General features: G+C 42.5%; 1 protein-coding gene across 1 annotated transcript in view; it reads left to right on the top strand.

Annotated features, from left to right (window-relative positions):
* Positions 1–16,460, top strand: part of wdr3 (WD repeat domain 3) — a 56,293-nt gene that overhangs the window by 26,680 nt on the left and 13,153 nt on the right. The window contains exons 2-11 of the mRNA XM_071521230.1: positions 2,870–3,071; positions 4,951–5,160; positions 6,891–7,009; positions 8,308–8,386; positions 10,243–10,338; positions 12,041–12,130; positions 12,559–12,660; positions 13,326–13,426; positions 14,840–14,932; positions 15,762–15,992. Coding sequence (XP_071377331.1) covers positions 2,898–3,071; positions 4,951–5,160; positions 6,891–7,009; positions 8,308–8,386; positions 10,243–10,338; positions 12,041–12,130; positions 12,559–12,660; positions 13,326–13,426; positions 14,840–14,932; positions 15,762–15,992 — 1,295 coding nt within the window. The 5' untranslated portion in view covers positions 2,870–2,897. The remainder of the gene's footprint in view (positions 1–2,869; positions 3,072–4,950; positions 5,161–6,890; positions 7,010–8,307; positions 8,387–10,242; positions 10,339–12,040; positions 12,131–12,558; positions 12,661–13,325; positions 13,427–14,839; positions 14,933–15,761; positions 15,993–16,460) is intronic.

The following is a 16,460-nucleotide window of genomic DNA, read 5'->3' as shown; positions in this document are numbered from 1 at the left end:
GTGGGTGACATTTCCAACCTATGTGGAAAGTTTGGGTGCTGTGGGGCTTATGGTTTCAGAGGTGCAGATACTTTTAGGGCACGAGAAGAAAAATAATAATAATAATAATAATAATAATAAATATAGCCGCATGCGGCAATGACGGGGTCCAAGAATCTGGTGACCTCTAGGGTACATGCGTGTCGTTGGCACCAAAAGTTGCACATGGCCTCAGAGTTGATACCTGCACAAGTGCACCAACTTTGGTCGAGATAGCACAAGGCGTTCATGAGTTATGGCTCATTTTGTCACATATGTGCCACGCCCTACAATTGATTGGCCTATAGCGGCCAAACGATATGGAGTACAGGAAATCTTTTCATGACTTTTAATCAGGGGAGGCCAGAGATCATGCATACCAAATTTGGAGATCATTGCCTCAACGGTCTAGGAGGAGTTTGCAAAAATAGGTTTTTGAGAAAATTCAAAATGGCGTAAAATCAAATATGGCGGGAATGGGCGGAGCCTATCAAAATGATGCGGCTTTACCCAAGGAATACAGGAACAAAAGAATTTTGTTTCTATGATGTATAGTTACTGAGTTATGGGCATTTAAAATATGAAACGTTGCTGTAGCGCCCCCTATGGGTGACATGACAGGACATTCGGGCTGGTATCTCAGAGTAGACATCTGCACATGTCTACCAAATTTGGTGCAGGTAGCATAATGCACTCATGAGTTACGGCAGTTTCTGTGAAATAGACCCCGCCCACAACGTTTGATGAAACTTTGGAAGCTAATTAAATCAGAACGGTAGGGAATATCAAACCGATTTCCATAACTTTTAATCATGGGGATCCAGAGGTGATGCACACCAAATTTGGAGATGATTGCCTCAACGGTCTAGGAGGAGTTGGCAAAAATAGGTTTTTGAGAAAATTCAAAATGGCGGAAAATCTAGTCAGACGGAAATGGGCGTGGCCTATCTGGATAGATGCATGGGGATCCAGGGAATCCAGGAGAAGTGGAATTTTGATTCTGTGACTCACGGTTCAGGAGTTATGGACCAAAACGTGCAGGGGGCTGTTATAGCGCCACCATCAGGTGGATTGGTGTCATTTTTGTTGCCTGAGTAGTGGGTGACATTTCCAACCTATGTGGAAAGTTTGGGTGCTGTGGGGCTTATGGTTTCAGAGGTGCAGATACTTTTAGGGCACGAGAAGAAAAATAATAATAATAAATATAGCCGCAAGCGGCAATGACGGGGTCCAAGAATCTGGTGACCTCTAGGGTACATGCGTGTTGTTGGCACCAAATTTTGCACATGGCCTCAGAGTTGATACCTGCACAAGTGCACCAACTTTGGTTAAGATAGTACAAGGCGTTCATGAGTTATGGCTCATTTTGTCACATATGTGCCACGCCCTACAATTGATTGGCCTATAGCGGCCAGACGATATGGAGTACATGAAATCTTTTCATAACTTTTAATCAGGGGAGGCCAGAGATCATGCATACCAAATTTGGAGATGATTGCCTCAACGGTCTAGGAGGAGTTTGCAAAAATAGGTGTTTGAGAAAATTCAAAATGGCGGAAAATCTAGTCAGACGGAAATGGGCGTGGCCTATCTGGATAGATGCATGGGGATCCAGGGAATCCAGGAGAAGTGGAATTTTGATTCTGTGACTCACGGTTCAGGAGTTATGGACCAAAACGTGAAGTGGGCTGTTATAGCGCCACCTTCAGGTCGATTGGTGTCATTTTTTGTGCCTGAGTAGTGGGTGACATTTCCAACCTATGTGGAAAGTTTGGGTGCTGTGGGGCTTATGGTTTCTGAGGTCCAGATACTTTTAGGGCACGAGAAGAATAAGAAAAATAATAATCGGAACAATTACAATAGGGTTCCTCGCACTACGTGCTTGGACCCCTAATAATAATAATCGGAACAATTACAATAGGGTTCCCCGCACTACGTGCTTGGACCCCTAATAATAATAATAATCGGAACAATTACAATAGGGTTCCTCGCACTTATGTGCTTGGACCCCTAATAATCGGAACAATTACAATAGGGTTCCTCGCACTTATGTGCTTGGACCCCTAATAATCGGAACAATTACAATAGGGTTCCTCGCACTTATGTGCTTGGACCCCTAATAATCGGAACAATTACAATAGGGTTCCTCGCACTACGTGCTTGGACCCCTAATAATAATAATAATAATAATAATCGGAACAATTACAATAGGGTTCCTCGCACTTATGTGCTTGGACCCCTAATAATAATAATAATAATCGGAACAATTACAATAGGGTTCCTCGCACTACGTGCTTGGACCCCTAATAATGATGTAAAAATGATCATTCCCTCTAATATCGCAAATCATATCGCAATTGCAATATCAGTCAAAATAATCGCAATTAGATATTTTTTCAAAATCGTTCAGCCCTAGTTGGGACTTGACTCTGACTTGTACTTTGATGACTTGAAAAGGTTTCTAAAGTCTTGACTTGAGATCTTGTGTTTGTGTAAATGACTTAGATTGAAAGTGATGAGATTTGTTCCAGCAGACGACTGAATTTAAATTCTGTTTTCTGAATTTGTATGGAATGATTGAATTTATTGAAGTTGAAACTGATTCTAGAAATCAAACTCATGATGCTCTTACCAAGTTTTTATCCTATTAAAACCATGTTGCATTGAAAAGTCCTAGATATTTAGTTTTCTTTAAGATATTAAATTGATACTGGACTCTTGATTTGTTCTGACTTGACCTGCTGTTCTACATTTAGACTTGAGACTTGGGACTCAAGCAAAGTTGACCTGGTCACACCTCTGTCGTCTTCTGTTGGCTCTAATAAATCCCTCCGTCCTCTTTGCCTGACAGGACTGAGCGCCGTCTGGAGCCTCGGGCCATGGGTTTGACCAAGCAGTACCTGCGCTACGCCGCGAGCGCCGTGTTCGGCGTGATCGGCAGCCAGAAAGCCAACATCTGCTACGTGACGCAGCGGGGGGGGGAGAAGGGCCGCTATGTTGCCGTGGCGGCGTGCGAACACGTCTTCATCTGGGACGTCCGGAAGGCAGAGAAGGTGAGAGGGAACGCGGAGGGTGACAGCGCTCAGAGGGTGGTCGTGGTTTGTTGCCATGATTGCCAGGAGACTAATGATTATATATTTTGAGTTAACCGCTTCCCGCCTCAGATCGTCTCCACGTTTCACACACCAGCCCTCTCTCTGTCTCTCTCTGTCTCTCTCTCTCTGTCCCTCTCTGTCTCTCTGTTTCTCTCTCTCTGTCTCTCTGTCCCTCTCTGTCTCTCTGTGTCTCTCTCTCTCTCTCTCTCTCTCTCTCTCTCTCTCTCTCTCTCTCTCTGTCAATTCAATTCAATTCAATTCAATGTGCTTTATTGGCATGAAAGTTCACAGACAATATTGCCAAAGCATCAAGATGAATATCAGTCTAGGTGTGTGTGTGTGTGTGTGTGTGTGTGTGTGTGTGTGTGTGTGTGTGTGTATGTATGTGTGTGTGTGTGTGTGTGAGAGAGTCAGTGCCTGGACAGAGGAACTGGGTTGCTGCAGGTTCAGCTCCCGTACCCAGAGCCTTCATCACAGAGTGAGGATCAGTAAACTATGTGAAGGAATTAATGTTTGTTGGTAACAAGGGTTACACACATTTTATATGCAGTACACAATAACATTCAAAGAGAAAAAAAAATAAAATAAAATAAAAGTGTATTGGTCACTCACTGTTCTGTCTCTCTCTCTCTGTCTCTCTGTCCCTCTCTGTCTCTCTGTCTCTGTCTCTGTCTCTCTCTGTCTCTCTGTTTCTCTCTCTCTCTCTCTCTCTCTCTGTCTCTGTCTGTCTCTCTGTCCCTCTCTGTCTCTGTGTGTCTCTCTCTCTCTCTTTCTCTCTCTCTGTCTCTGTCTGTCTCTCTGTTTCTCTCTCTCTCTCTCTCTGTCTCTGTCTGTCTCTCTGTCTGTCTCTCTGTCCCTCTCTGTCTCTCTCTCTCTCTCTCTCTCTGTCTCTCTGTTTCTCTCTCTATCTGTCTCTGTCCCTCTCTGTCTCTCTGTTTCTCTCTCTCTGTCCCTCTCTGTCTCTCTCTCTCTCTCTCTCTCTCTCTCTCTGTCTCTCTCTGTCTCTCTGTTTCTCTCTCTCTCTGTCTCTCTGTCCCTCTCTGTCTCTCTGTTTCTCTCTCTGTCTCTCTGTCCCTCTCTGTCTCTCTGTTTCTCCCTCTCTCTGTCTCTCTGTCCCTCTCTGTCTCTCTGTGTCTCTCTCTCTGTTTCTCTCTCTCTCTGTCTCTCTGTCCCTCTCGGTCTCTCTCTGTCTCTCTCTGTCTCTCTGTCCCTCTCGGTCTCTCTGTTTCTCTGTCTCTCTGTCTCTCTGTCCCTCTCTGTCTCTCTGTTTCTCTCTCTCTGTCTCTCTGTCCCTCTCTGTCTCCCTGTCTCCCTGTCTCTCTCTCTCTCTCTCTCTCTCTCTCCCTCTCTCTCTCTCTCTCTCTCTCTCTGTCTCTGTCTGTCTCTCTGTTTCTCTCTTTTTCTCTCTGTCTCTGTCTGTCTCTCTGTCCCTCTCTGTCTCTCTCTCTCTGTGTCTCTGTCCCTCTCGGTCTCTCTCTCTCTCTCTCTCTCTCTCTGTCTCTGTCTGTCTCTCTGTCCATCTCTGTCTCTCTCTCTCTCTCTCTCTCTCCCCCTCTCTCGGTCTCTCTGTCTCTCTGTCAATTCAATTCAATTCAATGGTGCTTTATTGGCATGACAAAATGCACACATTTGTATTGCCAAAGCATAGCCTATTACACAACAACAATATGAACAATGTGAACAGTGCGAAACAAGTAAAATAACAGGTGAAATAAAAACATCACACCATTACTACTGCTACTACAACATCAATTATATACAAATGTAAAAAGGACAAAAAAAAATCAAAACCTCATTCTGTCTCTCTCTCTCTCTCTCTCTCTGTCTCTCCGTCCAGGTCCTGATCCTGCAGGGCCACAAGCACGAGGTGACCTTCCTCCGCCCCTCCCCGGACGGCGTCCACATCGCCGTGGGTTACGAGGACGGGGCGGTGCGGGTCTTCAGCCTGCTGAGCGGCGAGAGCGCCGTCTCCTTCAGCGGCCACAAGTCGGCCGTCAGCGCCATCCGGTACGACGCTCTGGGGGCCCGGCTCGTCACGGGCTCCAAGGTGAGGCGGCCGGGGGGTTTCCGTTATGTTTTCATAACGGACCCACAGACAATATTGTGAACTGGAGTCAATACCAAGCAAAGGGAAAAAAGCGAAGCACCACATCGGGTTGAAATATTCCCCAAGTAAAACTCAGGGCAGTGGTTCTCAACCTTTCTCATGTCAAGGACCCCTAATTTTGGCCACATTTGGGCCCCGGACCCCCATTTGATGAGATTTTGTCTCTCAAACCCAAACCTGAGAATATTTGTATTGTCAGATATGATTTTGTCCAGAATTCCATGACTATCTGTATTGAAGGTAGAGAGATAACAGTGGAATTCTGATCAAAATAGTCATTCTTCTACATTCTATAATTGTTCTTGTAAATGAAATAATGAAGTTTAACAATTCATCAATTTGCTGGGGACCCACTGGAACCCCCTCAAGGACCCCTGGTGGTCCCCGGACCCCACGTTGAGAACCACTGACTTAGGGTTGCAGTTATTTTTTGTCCTTTTCTATTATTGAACTCATTCAGCGGTCCACTAGGAAAGATGCAGTATGTATTTGATGCTTCAGACTCTGTCAGGGTAGGACTGGGCGATATGGACAAAATCAAATATGACAATATTTTTGACCAAATACCTCAATATCGATATTGCAACAATATTGTAGGGATTTTTGATAAATAATCATAAGTAATGTGGATATAATGACTAAGTGGGTAAAGGCAAATAATAGAACAGCTAGAACAGTCTGGTAAGTTCAGAAAATGACATCACTTTACTGTAATGCAGCCTTTAAAACCAGGAAAAGACACTTATGCCATATCACCATATTACCATATCCAAAATCTAAGACGATATCTAATCTCATATCATGATATTACCATATCCAAAATCTAAGACGATATCTAGTCTCATATCATGATATCGATATAATATCAATATATTGCCCAGCCCTACTCTGAAGCAGAAGAGGAGAGAGACCAGTTTCTCCACCCACAGGAGCAGGAGAGAGACCAGAATGCACTGCAGCAGAGAGACAGGTTGAGGTTTGAGTAAGGGGGTGCAGCCAGGTCATTCTGGGAAATGTAGGCAACCAGTAACTGAAGTAGAAACGGACGAGGCAGGTTGAGGGAAAGTGGGTTCACCAAAAAGACACAACACTTTGTCACAAAATAACTCCTGGAATGTAATTGAACATCAGAAATTGATGATATCACAGTGTAATATTATCCAAGATTTTTCCTATAAATGAAGGGAAAACAATACATCGGGATACAATATATCAGTCTATCCCAACTCTTTATCTCACTTTCTGTATCCAATCTCTCTCTCTCTGACTCTCTTCTCTCTCTCTCTCTCTAACTCTCTCTCTCTCTCTCTCTGACTATCTCTCTGACTCTCTCTCCCTCTCTCTCTCTTCTCTCTCTCTTCTGACTCTCTCTCCCTCTCTGGTAAGTTCAGAAAATGACATCACTTTACTGTAATGCAGCCTTTAAAACCAGGAAAAGACACTTATGCCATATCACCATATTACCATATCCAAAATCTAAGGCGATATCTAGTCTCATATCAAGATATCGATATAATATCGATATATTGCCCTGCCCGTAAGTCAGGGATGAGAAAAAGACATTATTTTGAATTTCCCAGTTTATGCATTCATACAGCTGCTACAGACAGAGCCCTGCTTGCCGTAGCCCTTGTTGCTGAGTGTGTTGTTTCCTCTTCCCCCCCCTGCAGGACACAGATGTGATAGTGTGGGACATCATCAACGAGTGCGGCCTGTACCGGCTGAAGGGCCATAAAGACGTCATCACAGAGGCTTTGTTCCTCAAGGACAAGAACCTCCTGGTGACGAGGTAACTCCCCGCCCCGACTCTTTGGGTTCAACAAAACTGTCATTTCTCATTGAGAGAACAACAGTGAAACAAAGGGAGGGAGTCCTGATGGCAGAGGGGCATGTGTTTGTGTCGTCCTGGTTGGACTCCAGCACAGGACCTTTGTCACATGTCATCCCCCTCTCTCTCTCCCAAACTGTCCAGAAAAGGAAAACAGCTTTTAAATATGCAACAAATAAAGTTTTTACAGCCCCATAGCACAAAATGACCATAATATATCTGTGGGATTTGATAGGGTTGTTTATCAATACTAATGACTCAACATATGCTTTGCCAGCTGCTGAGATTTCATGTTCAGTTTTGGAATAAAAACTCTCCCAATTATTGGCATTTCAAGACACTCCTCACCCCCAGCTAGTCTCATTTCCAACTGTTCAAAGATGGAGGACGGTGTTATGAGATATTTTGTTCTCAAGACAAAAAAGCAAATGACAAAGCAGTATTATTATTCCAGTAGTTAACATGGTGATATACAGTATTGCCTCTTCACTAGAAGTTTCTGTTGGATATCTGCTCTAATTAGCGAGTTTACTCCTCTATTGGGAAAATGTGACTTTATTGTTTGTGTCTGTTACAGGCCACCATAGGCTTTGATTCCATGGTCGCCGATAGCGCTCAATAAAAGAGTCCCAGATTATTTATTGCCCCTTTAAAAAAAAGACAACAATGAGAGTTCTGTGTCCAAAACCAGCTCTAACCCTGCAGCTTGTGTCCCTCCCACTAAACCATCAGGTTTAATTCATGTGGGGAAAATGAGAGCGGCCCGGACTGTACTGGACTCACAGATGGAACTGGAGGATCCGGGCCAGCAGAGTTTATTTGGCTGTGATCTGTAAACCATCTGTCTGTTCGACTCCAGGCAGATTCAGTCTAATGAGTGTGTTTCTGCTACTCCCAGTATGGTTTTGCACTAATACGGGCTTGAGAAGTTCTCCCATCTCTGTTTTTGTTATAAAAATATGAGCCTGGTATCACTTTGTATGCAAATAATGTGGTAGTTTAGGCCAAACCACATGACTTCCTACCAGCTTTAATAAGACCAGACAGCTATTTGCTCTCATTGTGAACCTGCACATCAGAGTCGGGGTCAATTTGTGAATGAACTCATCAATTCCAGCTCAACTGAGAAACTGGAATTGGAATTTGAAGAAACCGACAGCAAACAGAATTGGAAGTGAATTTGCTGGATGGAGAAGATGAACAACTCCATTCAGAACTACATGAAACCCGGTTTTTCTCTCTGTTTCTCTGCTGTCCAGCTCCAAGGACAGCTTTGTGAAGTGGTGGGACCTGGACACACAGCACTGCTTCAAGACCATGGTGGGCCATCGCAGTGAGGTGAGCGACTCAGGGGGGGCGGCTCGATTGATCGAGTTTATTCAATAATCATCAAAAATATACAAGGGGATGCCTTCGCCAAGCAGGGATATCCTCAAGTACACATCGATAAAATCATCAAGGATATCACAATAAATCTCGAGAGCTTATTTCCATTGTGGGCCTTCCACTAAATGCTGGTACAATAATACAAGAGGAATTGAGTTTTATCACAGCTTGTCAGAAATAGGGTCCAAGCATGTGAAATACAATGTTTTAACCTCCAAAATTAACTGTTTAACTAGGGCTGGGCAATAATTCATTATTATCGTTTATTGTCTTTCAGTGGAAGATATTCTAATACTGTGACACACATTTCTGCTGTCTGAATTGATGATGACAAGCAAATTTTACTTAAAAACTCTGATAAAATGAGGTATGGTAGGAATATTATTTGAATATTTCTGTTTTGTTTGACATCACACCTAACATTACCATTCGGTTCAATGAGATGAACATTAATTTGATTATTTAACGTGATTTTGCATACCATGAACCATATCATGATATATATTGATATAGAGAAAAATCCTTATGATTATCATGATATTGATTTCAACCATATCACCCAGCCCTGTGTTTAACTCACTTTCCAAGGGCCGGTGAACTACAAAAAATTACCTACTGAATAATTTTTACCAGCACAATAATTGAATACACTTTTCTTCATAGAAATATGTCGCCCAACATGTTTTCAATGCTATTTTGTGCATAGAAGCAGGTGTTGTGTGAAACATTAGCCTGAACAAGACCTGAACCAGAGAACAGCCAATAGCTGGGCTCCTCTGTGCAGGTAGACACAGCCGGTGCTGTCAGAGGGATCAGATGTGAATGTGAAACTTGGCCTGCACCAGCCCTTCTCACACTCTTTTATTTCCTTGCCACGGCCCTTCCTGCTCGACTGCTCTTTACTGTAAAGCAAACTGAGTTTCCTTGTGGTTTGATTGGATTAAGTCTGTTGTTGACATGAGACAAGATTGATTTATTTGATTGAATAGAAGTTGATGATTAGATCACTTTAGCACTCTGATCCTGACACTGTCAATCTTGAAAAAAAAAACCCCAAAAAAAAACAGTTTTCACAAATGTGAGATAGAGATCAAAAGATAAAAACTTGAAACTTGATTTTGTCCCCCAACTTTTCTGCCCATGTGGGGCAGTGTCAGGTGTGTTAGAGCAGTGGTTCTCAATGTGGGGTCCGGGGACCACCAGGGGTCCTTGAGGGGGTTCCAGGTGGTCCCCAGCAAATTGATGAATTGTTAAACTTCAGCATTATTTCATTTACAAGAAGTTAACACAATTAGAGAATGTAGAAGAATGACTGTTTTGATCATAGTTTCTCTGTTATCTCTCTACCTATAATACAGACAGTCATGGAATTCTGGACAAAATAATATCTAACAATAAAAAATATTCTCCAACTTGGGTTCGAGAGACAAAATCTCATCAAATGGGGGTCCATGGCCCTAATGTGGACTAAATTTGGGGTCCTTGATATGAAAAAGGTTGAGAATCACTGTGTTAGAGAACAAAACAAACACACATAAAAGACGAGGCACTGTACAGTGACAGTACAATGTGTTTGCACATAAAAACACTGACTTTGTGTGTGTGTGTGTGTGTGTGTGTGTATAATCTACAGTATGTGTTTATATGGGTGTTAGTTGTGAGGCGCAGTGCTCCTGAAATAGAAATAGAAAAAAATTAGGTGCAAGACGGTGTTTACAAGTGACAGTGAAGTGACGGTGTTTGTTTTGCGTGTGTGTGTGTGTGTGTGTGTGTGTGTGTGTGTGTGTGTGTGTGTGTGTGTGTGTCAGGTGTGGGGCATGGTGCTGCTGAACCAGGAGAACCGGCTGCTGACAGGCTCAGCAGACAGCGAGCTGCGAGCCTGGGACCTGAGCTACCTGCAGCAGGTGAGGAGAGACCCTGCTCACTGTGTTCATACTCAGAGACATTAAAGGAATAATCCAACAACTTTTTCATATGAATAAATGTGTGCAATAAACAGAAGAGGAAGAACTGGGTAGTGAGTACGAGCAGCGATAGCCACCATGGCTGAACAGACAGAGAGAAGAGAAACTCAAACTGCAGCAACAGAAAATCCAAGGAAAAGGAAACGGAAACAGAAGCATCACTTAGAGCAGTGGTTCTCAACGTGGGGTCCGGGGACCACCGGGGGTCCTTGAGGGGATTCCAGAGGGTCCCCAGGAAAATGATGAATTGTTAAACTTTACCACTATTTAATTTACAAGAAGTTAACACAATTAGAGAATGTAGAAGAATGACTGTTTTGATCATAGTTTCACTGTTATCTCTCTACCTACAATACAGATAGTCATGGAAAACAAAATCATCTAATAATATCTAACAATACAAATATTCTCAGATTTGGGTCAAATGGGGGTCCGTGGGCCTAATGTGGACTACATTAGGGGTCCATGATATGAAAAAGGTTGAGAATCACTGACTTAGAGGAAGGCAGGTGTGCTGAAAAGGAAAGCGAGCGTCTCTTAACCAAAAACCAGAGTGAACATCGGCGTCACATTTCAAAGATGAAAAACAGTCCAAGATGAGAAGGGGCGATGAGGATTGATGCAGATGCGGCTCTTTGGTAGATTTCGCTGTCGTTTAGTAGCTGCAGTCTACATGTGTGCAAACCACCAAAGCAATGACTGCTTATCACCAAAGATGTTGCCAAAAAAACAAAAAAAACAAGAAGAATTTCACAGATCATAACATAAAGTAATCTATGGGAATCTATAGGAATTGCAACTACATTGATACATTGATAGAACTGATTTCCCACTACATACTGTAAGTCTGTGAAAGTCAGTTTTGAAAGCCAGAAATCTCAGCAGCTGTTGAAGTAATCATTGAATCATTGGTATTGATCAACAACTCTATCTGCAGATATAGTACTATATTATAGTCATTTTATATTATGGGGGCAATACTAAATAGTAGGGCTGAACAATTAATCGAAATTTTATCGAAATCGAAATATGGCCTATTGCAATTTTTCAAATCGCAGGAGGCGAAAGGTGAAATGTGTCAAAATAGCATTTTAAATGAAATATTGTGGTTCTGCAGAGATGTCCTGGCCTACACATCATATTCTACAGACTGAAGAAAACATCTTTGTTTGGTACAGATCCCCGCAAAAATCACACCATAATCATTTTAATACGTTTTTCAATGAAAATGAGAATAATGATGTGAAAATTATCATTCCCTCTAATATCACAAATCATATCGCAAATGCAATATCAGTCAAAATAATCGCAATTAGATATTTTTTTCAAAATCGTTCAGCCCTACTAAATAGAACAGAAGAATTCCATGCACACTGCCTTGAAATACACAGCGCTTTATTGCTGAGCTTTCGGCTATATTACAGGGGACAGGAAAAGTCTAGGTATTACCCCTTTAAAATAATATTATAATCTCTGATTTTAAAGTTAGTGTAGTTGACGGGTACTTTTTTAATTCAGTCTCATTCAAATTTGGGCGTGGAAATTTGAAAAGGGGCCACAGAGAAGTCGAGGATGAGTGTTTGAACGTCACGAGAGAAGAGGTGTGTTCAGCTCTGTGTGTCTGCTTGTGTGTTCTGTTCAGGGAAGAGCGGAGGGCGAGCCCAAAGGGAAGAAGGGGAAAACTCTGCTGGACGACGATGACGATGATGAAGACACGGAGGAAGGCTCGGATGTGAGTCCCGAAGCCGCGAGAGAGCAGTCGCTCATCGTTAGCCTGCAGCTTGTGGCGAAATATCGGGGAGGAAAAGATGGAAGGAACAGCTGGATATGGTTTATGAAGTGAAACTTTTTCAGCCCGAAATCGGAATCATCCCGAATCATAAAAAACGAGCACGCAGCGGCTCCTTATGATGCATATTTTACCATCTTTCAGGAAAAAACAAGTTGCAACACTCTCCGTTAAGACCTGATTTAACTGAGCTCCCGAACAAATCGCCTCTTTAAACGGAGAGGAAAATACTCCTCCTCCAGAAAATACGACCTCTTTCCACCTTCAGCTCAGATAAATCTCTGCCTCTCCTTGCCTTTAAACTCCCATTTTCTGTCTCCGTCTTCTTCTTCTTCTTCTTCTTCTTCTTCTTCTTCTCCTTCTTCTCTCAGAGGATTTTGAGTTGCAAGAAAGCCGGCTCGCTGCTCAGAGAGGCCAGAGACCGCGTCGTGTCCCTGACCGCGGACGCCAAGGCCCGGGTCATCGCCTGCCACGTGAGTATCGGCGGAGGAGGACCTGGGATATCCTGGAATATTTTTGAAAGGTGTATTCCAGACGGGGGGGGGGAGGGGGGGGGGGAGTCAGGATTCCCGTGGGAAGTCAGGGAATACCAGGGAGTTTTACTGGAATGTACCAGGATGTGTTTTTGACAACATTAACAAACCAGGAAGGAATAAAGGTTTTGAGGTCATGGAAGCGCTCCGACTCAGTTATGGAAAGTCACTGAAAAGTCCTGAAATTTTACATCAGGCCCATTTCTCTACACTTTAGTTTTTAAAACCTTTTTTTTAATAGCCAGGAACCCAAATGAGAAGTTGAGTCTCTTGTTTTGGCTCCTGGGGCCGAAATAGAAATACACTGATGGCCCATTTTGGGTACCGATCCATAGGTTAAGAAACCAGGATTCATACTGGTGTGTGATTAGAGAGAGATTTTTATATTGTTGTTCAGTAATATTTTTTGTAATCAGTGTTTATCATAATCTTTTCCATCAGTCAATCCGTTTTGTAGCTGCTTATCCGGTCAGGGTCGAGCAGAGCAGCCAGATGTCCTTTTTATGACTTTAAATGTATTGTTGATCTTGATATTTTATCTGCATACAAATAATATTTGATATCATATATTACACCTATTTATCCCCCCCCCCCCCCCCCCTCAGGGCAACGACTCGGTGCTGGAGCTCTTCACTGTGTTGTCAGAGGAGGAAGTGCAGAAGAAGATGGTGAAGAAGGTGAAGAAAGCAAAGAAGAAGGCGGCCAAGTAAGAACAAGAACAAATGATTTCTGATTAGGTCATTTGTAAGATGATTTATATCTACTGCTACTACTACTGATACTACTACTACTGTTACTACTACTGCTATTACTATTACTACTACTACTGATACTACTACTACTGTTACTACTACTGCTATTAGTATTACTACTACTACTGATACTACTACTGTTACTACTACTGCTATTACTATTACTACTACTACTGATACTACTACTACTGTTACTACTACTGCTATTACTATTACTACTACTACTGATACTACTACTACTGTTACTACTACTGCTATTACTATTACTACTACTACTGATACTACTACTACTGTTACTACTACTGCTATTACTATTACTACTACTACTGATACTACTACTACTGTTACTACTACTGCTATTACTATTACTACTACTACTGATACTACTACTACTGTTACTACTACTGCTATTACTATTACTACTACTACTGATACTACTACTACTGTTACTACTACTGCTATTACTACTGCTACTACTACTGATACTACTACTACTGTTACTACTACTGCTATTACTACTGCTACTACTACTGATACTACTACTACTGTTACTACTACTGCTATTACTACTGCTACTACTACTGATACTACTACTACTGTTACTACTACTGCTATTACTACTGCTACTACTACTGATACTACTACTACTGTTACTACTACTGCTATTACTACTGCTACTACTACTGATACTACTACTACTGTTACTACTACTGCTATTACTACTGCTACTACTACTGATACTACTACTACTGTTACTACTACTGCTATTACTACTACTACTGATACTACTACTACTGTTACTGCTACAGCTATTACTACTACTACTACTGATAGTACTACTACTGTTACTACTACTGCTATTACTACTACTACTACTACTACTACTGATACTACTACTGCCACAGCTACTACTACTACTGATACTACTACTGTTACTACTACTGCTATTACTACTACTACTGATACTTCTAGTCCTACTAATACTGCTGCTACTCCTACTGCCACAGCTACTCCTACTGCCACAGCTACTACTACTGATACTACTACAAGTACTACTTCTAATACTACTTCTACTAATAGTGCTGCTACTACTTATACTACTACTACTATTACTACTACTACTGGTGCTACTGCTGCTACTTCTACTGCTTCTGCGACTGCAGTGCTGTATTATTATTAGTAGCAGTAGCAGTAGTAGATACGTTGTTTTAGTATTAGTACTAGTGTTACTGGTCTTAATCTTTTCTGTCTCTCCATACCAGTCAGTATAAATACAGTGTTAACAGTTTTCAATCAGAATGCTACATAGTGTGTGTGTGTGTGTGTGTGTGTGTGTGTCTGCCCCCCCCCCCCCCCCCCCGCTGCAGGACCGAGGACGCTGCAGCGGAGCCGGTGGTGGAGAGGACGCTGAAGGATGAAATCCTCCGGCTGATCAACATCAAGGCCTCCTCCAAGATCAGGTGAGCGCGGGGTCACTGCAGAGCATCACAGCAGGGGTCAGAGGTCAGAGAGGAGAGACCGTGTCCACAAGGCCGCGGGGTTTGAGTCCCAGACTGACCGAGAAAAACACACATTTAGGGCACAAACATTCAGCCAGCCTAAACTCACAAACACTCATGTAAGCCACTAACTGCAATGATGCAAAATGTTCTATCAGACGCAGAGAGTTGCACGCATACACCTACACACACACACACACACACACACACACACACACTAGGGATGGGACAATAACCGGTACTACTATATATCACGGTAGAAAACAGTAGCAATTATGACATCGCCACTAATTATTATTACCGTGACGACTGTGATAACCAGCTCTGCCCACATCTGTCATTGATGTTTTATTTCAGTTGAGCCCTCTAATAAATTGTTATATTCATGTTGCTGACTGAGTTGAAGTGGATATAGACTAGTAGCTCTTTATTTGAAATGCACTTTGTTTTAGATGCTGTTTTTTTTTTTTTTTTTTTTTTTTTTGTGTTGTTTAAAACTCTCCTTACAGTTTCTATAAGCTGAACCAGCATTTTGTATTTTTGTTATGAAAGAAAAAAGTCAACTGTCTTGTGATTGATATGATAAATTTGTTTTTGAGTGATAGAAGCATAGTAGAGTAGTGTCTTAAAAGTTGTCATCTTTTTGCTAATGATCGACATAATATCGTGTATCGAGATCATTTTGGTCAAGATAATCGTACTATGAAATGTTCATATCGGCACAGGCCTAACCCACACACACACACACACACACACATCTACCCCTACCCCCCCCCCCCTCCCCTCTCAGGTGGGCGGACTGCCTGTGGTGCGCGGGCGGGGAGCTGAAGGTGGCGCTGCTGCTGCAGAACAACACGCTGGAGACGTTCAGCCTGAAGCCGGCGGCCAAAACCCCCGCGGCCAATAAGACGGCTCGCCTGACGCTGGGCGGCCACCGCACCGACGCCCGCACCCTCGCCTTCAGCTCCGACAACATGGCCGTCCTGTCCGCCTCCGGGGACACCGTCAAAGTGTGGAACAGGTGACAGCCTCGTCAGCGCTGAACGCGATCAGTCGATCATCAGGGCTGAACGATTTTGAAAAAAAAAAAATCTGATTGCGATTATTTTGACTGATATTGCAATTGCGGTATGATTCGCGATATTAGAGGGAATGATCATTTTCACATCGTTATTCTCGTTTTCATTGGAAAAACGTATTAAAATGATTATGGTGTGATTTTTTTTTTGCGGGGATCTGTACCAAACAAAGATGTTTTCTTAAGTCTGTAGCATATGATGTGTAGGCCAGGACATCTCTGCAGCACCACAATATTTCATTTAAAATGATATTTTGACACATTTCACCTTTAACAAATATTGCACCTCCTGTGATTTGAAAATTGCAGTAGGCCATATTGCGATTTCGATAAAATTTTGATTAATTGTTCAGCCCTAGTCGATTAGTTGATCAACAGAAAATTAATCCATTATAATGTTGATAGATTCAT

Source organism: Centroberyx affinis, unplaced genomic scaffold (genome assembly GCF_046629955.1).
Source record: "Centroberyx affinis isolate AG114_WGS23_722 - 3 ecotype Tasmania unplaced genomic scaffold, CSIRO-AGI_Caff_v1 ptg000876l_1, whole genome shotgun sequence".
Taxonomy (NCBI): Eukaryota; Metazoa; Chordata; class Actinopteri; order Beryciformes; family Berycidae; genus Centroberyx; species Centroberyx affinis.
The sequence above is the reverse complement of the archived record's forward strand: the minus strand, read 5'-3'. Positions and strand labels throughout refer to the sequence as shown.